Source organism: Symphalangus syndactylus, chromosome 18 (genome assembly GCF_028878055.3).
Source record: "Symphalangus syndactylus isolate Jambi chromosome 18, NHGRI_mSymSyn1-v2.1_pri, whole genome shotgun sequence".
Taxonomy (NCBI): domain Eukaryota; kingdom Metazoa; phylum Chordata; class Mammalia; order Primates; family Hylobatidae; genus Symphalangus; species Symphalangus syndactylus.
Genome location: NC_072440.2, coordinates 56,031,781 through 56,039,931, shown reverse-complemented (window position 1 = coordinate 56,039,931; position 8,151 = coordinate 56,031,781). Strand labels below are relative to the sequence as shown.

The window sequence follows — 8,151 nt, the reverse complement described above, 5'->3', positions numbered from 1 at the left end:
TCTGAATGTCTCCATCACTTCATCTGTAAAGTGGGGGTGCTCACACCCACCGGGCTCCCCTCCCAGGTTGGTGCCAGACTCTCCCTGGGCCCCTGTTCTCTCACCAGCCACATCCATTCTCCCCCCAGAGGTGCTAGTGACTGTGCATGGCTTTCCATTCCCACCACATTTGTCTCTAAGCCCAGCGGCAGATCAGTGTAAGCAGAACACAGCTGAGTGCTCCTCTCCTCCTCGCCCCTTCAGGGGCCCCTCACCACCCACCGGATCAGGTGCAAACTTCCAAGCCTTGCTGGATCCCCTCCACATTCTGAGCTCCATCTCCCTTCCCATCGCTATCCTTCCCCACCCGCCTCCCTGGTAGAGAAAAGCTGAGTGTGTGATGCTGTCTGAATGCTGAGCACGCCCTTTTGCAGCCAGTCCACTGCGTACGCTGCCCCTGTCGGGGACCTCCACCCTAACCCTTTCCAGCCCAGACGCTCCTCCTAGGGCCCCACAACAGAAGTGACTTCCCTTGCCTTTGAATTCCTACAGCACAAGCCCTACTGTCCCCCATTAAAACTGCAAAGTCCTTTTGTGGAAAATAACTTTATTCACAATTGTGTTTATCACACTATCTTACGGAGAAGAGATGATCAATAAATATTTGCTGAATAAATGAATAGCAGTTACAAAACACTTGATTTATATGGAATTAATGTCAGCTCTCAAAGTGAAAAATTACAAACAGCACTGATATTCAGCCAGTATACAAGTCTGGTCACAGCAGTGGTATAATACTGAAATACCCCCTGCCACTGGCCTTTGGCCTAACTAAAGGGCGAATGTCTTGCACAGCAGCGAGCACCCAGGACTGAGCAGCCACATGGCCAGGTCCGCTGGTGAAAGCATCCATTCTGACTGATCAGGACCTGAGGGGCCTTGTTGTTAAATATTTTGATAATATCCCTAATTATAAATAAGGCTTAGTTACATAGTTTGAAAACAATGCTTCTCCTCATTGCAAAATCTCTTAGAAGACTCCGTAGATCCAGGAACGGAAATGGAAAATGATAGCATGTCAATCTCTGAAGGTTTTGGGCATATCCATTAGCACTCCATCTTCATGTAAACCAGAAGATATGCGGTTTCCTGCCTAGAGAGAAGAGAAGACACATCAGCACAGTGGCATGAAATCTTCATCAGAAAACAATGCTTCATTAATCCATGACAGGACAAGCGTCAGCCAACTTCCAGGTGGCTGGATTAAGCCTTCATCTATCCATCACCTCGGAGAGGAACAAAATAGATGGCCTGGGAAGATAAGCACTACGTTTCTATTAGTTAATATCTAAAGCGGAGGTTAACAAGCTATGGGCACACAAGCCAAATCCAGTCCTCTTGGGTTTTTTTAAATCTACTTTCAACTTTTATTTTAGATTCAGCGGGCACATGTGCAGGTTTGTCACGTGGATATGAGCATACTCCCCAGCAGTTAGTCTTTCACCCCTCCCCTCCCTCCCCATCCAGCAGTTCCCAGTTGTTGCCATCTTTAAGTCAATGGGTCCCCATGTTTAGCTCCCATTTATAAGAAAGAATATGCATTATGTTTTGTTTGTTTGTTTGTTTGTTTGTTTTTTTAATGGAGTCTTGCCCTGTAGCCCAGGCTAGAGTGCAGTGGCACAATCTTGGCTCACTGCAACCTCTGCCTCCCAGGTTCAAACGATTCTCCCTCCTCAGCCTCCTGAGAAGCTGGGACTATAGGCGCTCGCCACCACGCCCAGCTAACTTTTTGTATTTTTAGTAGAGACAGGGTTTCACCATGTTAGCCAGATGGTCTCAATCTCCTGACCTCATGATCTGCCCGCCTCAGTCTCCCAAAGTGCAGGGATTACAGGCGTGAGCCACCGTGCCCAGCCTTTTGTTTATTTTTTGGTGAGACCGGTTCTTGCTCTGTCACCAGGCTGGAGCGCAGTGGCACAATAATAGCTCACCACAGCCTCGTGCTCCTGGGCTCAACTGACCCTCCTGCCTCAGTTTTAGCTTCCTGAGTACCTAGGACTACGGGTGTGTACCACCATGCCTAGCTATAATAATTTTTAATTTTTTGTAGAGATAGAGTTTTGCTTTGTTGCCCAGGCTGGTCTTGAACTCCTGGCTTAAAGGGATCCTCCTGCCTCGGCCTCCCAAAGTGCTGGGATTAAAGGTGTGAGATCACACCCAGTCCCCAAGCCCCTTTTTGCAAGTAAGTGTAACTGGACCCCGGCCATGCTCATCCACCCATGTACTGTCTACAGTTGCTTTTGCTGTATAGGGCAGAGTTAAGTGGTTGCAACAGACACTGTACAGACCACAGAGTCTGAAGTACTTTCTCTCCAGCCCTTTACAGAGAAAGTCTGCCAACCTCTAATCTCAATAACAGGGAAATCAATGACAACCTCAAAGTGACAAAGATTGGGTGTCTAAGATGGATGCTCAGAATAAACAAGAGAGTAGAAGGAGGATTTCAAACACAAGCTTCACCTAATCCGTTATTTTCCAAATGACCAGGCCTATCTCTGTAGCTGAAAATCACCTCAAATAGCATCTCTGATACACAGTCTCAAAGCTCAGCCAAGAAACTTACAAAGTGTCTCTGCTTTAACTTCATCCACCTTTTTTCTCTCCAGCTTCTCCTTGGTAGTTAATGATTATAAAAATATTTATTGGCTCACGCCTGTAATCCCAGCACTTTGGGAGGCTAAGGCAGCCAGATCACGAGGTCAGGAGATAGAGACCATCCTGGCTAACATGGTGAAACCCCGTCTCTACTAAAAATACAAAAAATTAGCCAGGCGTGGTGGCGGGCGCCTGTAGTCCTAGCTACTCAGGAGGCTGAGGCAGGAGAATGGCGTGAACCCACGAGGCGGAGCTTGCAATGAGCTGAGATCCCGCTACTGCTCTCCAGCCTGGGCGACAGAGCAAGACTCCATCTCAAAACAAACAAACAAACAAACAAACAAAAAAACAGTGTGATGGCCAGGCACGGTGCTCGTGCCTATAATCCAAGCACTTTGGGAGGCTGAAATGGATGGATGGCTTGAGCCCAGTAGTTTGAGACAAGCCTGGCAACATAGCGAGACCTCATCTCTACAAACATTTTTTTTAAAATATGCCAGGCATGGTGGTGCATGCTTGTAGTCCCCGCTATTCAGGAGGCTGAAGTGGGAGGATCACCTGTGCCCAGGAGTTCAAGACTGCGGTGAGCTATGATCACACCACAGTGCTCCAGCCTGGGCAACAAAGCAAGACTCCATCTCTAAAAATAAAATTAAAAAAAAAAAAAAAGATCTTCGCTGTAAAAGAGGTATGCTCAAATGCAATAAAAGCATATAAGAAGGCCGGTTATGGTGGCTCATGCCTGTAATCCCAGCACTTTGGGAGGCTGAGGCAGGCAGATCATGAGATCAAGAGATCGAGACCATCCTGGCCAACATGGTGAAACACCGTCTCTACTAAAAATACAAAAAACAATTAGCTGGGCCTGGTGGCACGCTCCTGTAGTCCCAGCTACTCAGGAGGCTGAGGCAGGAGAATCACTTGAACCTGGGAGGCGGAGGTTGCAGTGAGCCAAGACTGTGCCACTGCACTCCAGCCTGGCAACAGACCAAGACTCTGTCAAAAAAAAAAAAAAAAAAGAGAAAACCATACAAGAAGCCCCTACGAATCTGGCTGAATCAGCAGAGGCTTCACAGGATAGGAAAAAACAATGAGTATGAACACATGAGTGGGGAGTTGGCCTAGATGTTAAACGAGGAGAGGACAATATGGTCAGGAAGTGCATGTGCACAGCAGACGGGAGATGGAGGGCATGGCTGGTTGGCAGCTACCTGTTCTTTAATATTCCTGGAGTGTGACGTGTCAGGCAAGCATGGGGTGGTGGGGTGAGTGTTGGAGATGAGGCGGACAGTGAGCCATTAGCATGTTGGTAACAGGGGAATCCACGGGCGTTTCATGCAGCTCCAAGGACCCTATGTGAGCTCATCAGACTCCCACTACCCAAATCCGTTTCTTACCAATGGTAGTTAGGATTTCCGTAGGTACACTGGATGTCTTCCCAGGACACCTAGAAGCCAGAAACAAATGGGGTCAAGCAGCCAGCTGACACAAGCACTCACAGAGGACAGGACGCTATAATGTGCCCCTCATCCTCCAGACAAGCCCACCCCTAGCAACTCCCAAGAGCCTGGTGCAACAGCAGCAGGATGTCTTGTGCAATGAAGTATTTTTAGCACCCTTGTCCCTGTGTTTAAACTTGGTCATGCTTATCCCAGAAGCCTTACATATTTCTAACTCTCCTTGCTCTTTAGACATTTCCCACAAAGCAGGAAGCTGCAGAGCATGAGCCTAGAGCACCAAAAACTTAGAAGTGGAGGGAAGTGAATTGAATCTTTACAGAGGTGCAAACCACATGGGGACTTCAGACCGAAAAAGGCTTGAACCCTCATCAAAGGCCCCACACCCAGACAGCAGGACCACAGTGTGTCTTGATCTCGGAGACCCATGCAGCCCTGAGCCCAGCATTTGCTAGACGTGGCCAATCCAGGGCAGGAGGCAATTGTGGACGATGTTTCTTACCAAGCAAATATTGGAGTCATTGAAGCAGAACCATTTTCTATCTGCAGCATTCTGGATGTAGACACAGTAATGACCGGAGTCTGCCATTCCCACATGCGCAATCACAGCAAAAAGCTCATACTGCCCTCCAGACTGTAAAGAGACAGGCACGAGACAGTTCACCCACCACCACAAACACAACTGCCTCACACATTTATACCTGCCCACCCTAGGCCCGACTCTGGGACTTTAGAATATTAGAAAACAGTCCCTACCCACGGCCAGTGGGCACCCTCCGGGAGGGGCTTTCCTGAGTGTGGATCCTGAACTGCGAAGGCTCAGCAGCTCAGCAGGGCAGAGCACACGAGAGATGGAAGGCAGGAGGTCACGAGAGAGGCCCCCAAAGCCAAGGCAAGATTAGAACTTTCCCCTGGGAGGGGTGGGGATCATCAGAACACAGTTCTGTTTCTCCACAAGCCCAGGAATGACCCTATCCTGAGCCACCATACCCAGCCAAAAAAGTCTTTTGTAGGGGGAGGGGAGACAGAGGGCAAGGGCGGCACACCCAAAGCTGAGTCACCCACAGTGGAGGCTGAAATTATCCCTATTTCCATTTGCAGACTTTGTGCAGAACTTTACAAAATGCAGGGCAATATCTGTATCTAAATATTCGTTTACAAGAAATAAAAGGGTTACAGGAACACGTTAAATGATACCAACCAGCCAGTGCTGGCATATTAAAAAAATATTCAACCAAATCAACTGCAAGGAAAAGAAAAGGAGCGGAAATCTAGAACTTAAGAAAAGAAAGAAACTTAACCAAATGCAAGTGTAGGCGTTGTTTGGATCTAGAGTCAAACAAACCACATAGATTATACAACAGTCAGGAAGTCTGAAGGTTGACCAGATATTTGATGCTATTAAGGAATTACGAGATGGAGATGACTATCTTTTGAGTGCTTATTCTTTAGGGATACATAATGAAGTGTTTATAAATGAAATAGTATGATGTCTGGGATTTGCTTCAAAAAAATCCAGTACAGGGTTGGGTGAAACAAGAGGGTGGGTTATAGGAAAAGCAAGACTGCCATGAGTTTTGGTAACTGTTACAGCCGAGGATTCACTGTCTAACTCTTCCTTCACTACACACTTTGATATCTATTTGTAATGTTCCATAACAAAGTCTTTTTTGTTGTTGCTGCAAAGATGGAGTCCTGCTTTGTTGTCCAGCTGGGCTTCACTCCTCACTCCAGCAATCCTCTTGACCGCCCAAATTGCTGGGATTACAGGCATGACCCACTGCATCCAGCCAAAAAAGTCTTTTTTAAGTGAAAAACAATTTTAAATATACTTCATCAGGCAGAATCTGCAGGTAGAAATAAAAAGAACTAGAAGGAAAGAAAAAGAGAATCCTATGAAATGTATACGGCCTAAGTAGGTAAAGAAATCATGATATAATAGGAGCTATTGTAACGTATTACCAGACCTTAATTTTCTAAATGTCATGGTTCTAAAGCATAACTAGCCAAACAGACCAATAAAACAGAAGAGACGCTCCAAAAATAGACCCGTACATACAGGAATACAAAATTTGCTACGTAGCATTTCAAATCTATGGAAAAAAGATATTTGTGCCTTTTTTTTTTTAGTTTTTCTTGTTTTGTTTTTAGAGACAGGGTCTTGCACTGTAGCCCAGGCTGGAGTACAATGATAGATCATAGCTCACTGCAGCCTCAAACTCCGGGGCTCAAGTGATCCTCCCACTCAGCCTCCCAAGTAGCTGGGACTAAAGGTCTGTGCTACCACACCCAGTTGATTTTTTTTTTTTTTTTTTTTTTTGAGAGACGGGGTCTCATTATGTTGCCGAAGCTGGTCTCGAACTCCTGGGCTCAAGCAATCCTACGGCCTCAGCCCTTCGAGGTGTGGGATCACAGGCTCATGAGCCACATCACCTGGCCTTGTGTCTCTTTTTTTCTCAGAATCTCTCAATAGGTTATTATCTCAGGACAAGCGAATTAAACTTTACTCTGATTAAATGTGGTCCAGTCAACTGGCTACTTCATGATTATCCTCAAAGTGGGCACAGGCCATCTGAGGAAGAGAGTTTGGTTGGTACTAAGAACCCACAATGACATGTTTGCCCATGCATTTCTATGTATTCCACGTTATTTCCGAAGGAGCCTGCTGAATTCTGGATTCCGTCCCTCAGTGCTGTGAAGCACGTGAACACAAATCCAATATTTAGAAAGAAGAAAGTCTTTTGAGGCTGGGGACAGTCTCTGAGGAACAGGTGGCTCCTAGCAGACTGGGGGTGAAGGAAGGGAAAACGGAAAGGACGTGGCATCTGGGGAGAGGCAGGACGGCAAGGAGGTCGGGATCATCCCACCTGCTCCTCGGCATCACAAGACTCTGGCTTCATTGGAAGGACCTGACTGAAATCCAAGCTCTGGGGGAAGTACAGGGAGTGGCAGATCTTTCTCGTCTGTGAATTCCTGACGGCGAATCGCATGAGGTGGATTGTCAGGGTCTGGGGCAAATGGGTCAGCTTCAAGACCTGAAAAAACAAAATCGCTCTGGAGATAAAGTCCACTTGGAATGAGAGAGTCAGAGAAATGTCAGGGCTAGCAACGCGTTCTTCCCAAAAGGAGGGGAACAGGGTGACATCATGGAGTTCAAGGCTCCTGTTCACTGAATCTGCTGAGCTCCTCTGAGAATAATGCAAAACTTGGCTCTTCTACCACCATGTGGCCCCCTACAAGAGGCACAAGGGCACAGGGCTCTGCACAGATACCAGGACCCAGGGAGCCACCGCGTCTGCTCCAGGGAGCTGGTCTCGCCCCAAGGTAAACGCCCTGCCAGCTGCTCTAAGGCCCCCTCCTGCAGTCCCTCTCAGTGATGCGACCATGAGAAGCCACATCCAGGGCTCTAGATACCAGAACCCCAGCGTCCCAGATACTAGCCAGACCCAGATTCCCTTTCTCACCCACCACGGGGTGTCCTCAGGGCCTCTGATGATTCTATCAGGAAATCCACGGGGGGCAACCCCAGACTAGTGAAGGACAGATGACCCCTGAACAGCACGGGTTTGTACTGTGTGGGTCCACTTATACACAAATTGTTGTAAATAAATACAGTCTGCCCTCCCCCATAGGTACGAGTTCCACATCTGCAACCAAATGCTCATCAAAAATACGGTATCCCAGATGCACAACCGCATAGATGAGGGACTGACCTTTCCTATACGTGGGTTCCACAGGGCCGACTGGGTGTGACTTGAGTGTGTGTGGATTTTGGTAAAAGCAGGGGTCCTGGAACAAATCCCCCATAGGCACCGAGGGACAGCTGAGTCTGATTTAGGGAATGAGTACCTGTTTCCCACGGGTCTTCTTCCCACAGTTCTCACAGAAGCACTTGCTTTTGCTTGATAACTCCCTGGGCTGGAAGAAGCAGTGCAGGGCGTCCTCCTGTCCCACCCAAGAGAACAAGGAAAAAGCAGCGCTGGTATTTCCCACCTAGAGTACTATATTCGTCTGTTCTCACACTGCTGTGAGACAATAGCTGAGACTGGGTAATTTATAA

General features: G+C 47.5%; 1 protein-coding gene across 5 annotated transcripts in view; it reads right to left on the bottom strand.

Moving 5' to 3' along the window:
* Positions 1-569: 569 nt before the first annotated feature.
* USP18 (ubiquitin specific peptidase 18) overlaps positions 570-8,151 on the bottom strand; it is a 28,185-nt gene continuing 20,603 nt past the window's right edge. For all 5 annotated transcript variants that reach the window (XM_055251704.2, XM_063623308.1, XM_063623310.1 and 2 more), the window contains 5 exons: positions 7,941-8,036; positions 6,959-7,126; positions 4,594-4,725; positions 4,032-4,081; positions 570-1,132 (listed from right to left, as the gene is read on the bottom strand). In XM_055251704.2, the coding sequence (XP_055107679.2) occupies positions 1,087-1,132; positions 4,032-4,081; positions 4,594-4,725; positions 6,959-7,126; positions 7,941-8,036 (492 nt within the window). In that variant the 3' untranslated portion in view covers positions 570-1,086. The remainder of the gene's footprint in view (positions 1,133-4,031; positions 4,082-4,593; positions 4,726-6,958; positions 7,127-7,940; positions 8,037-8,151) is intronic.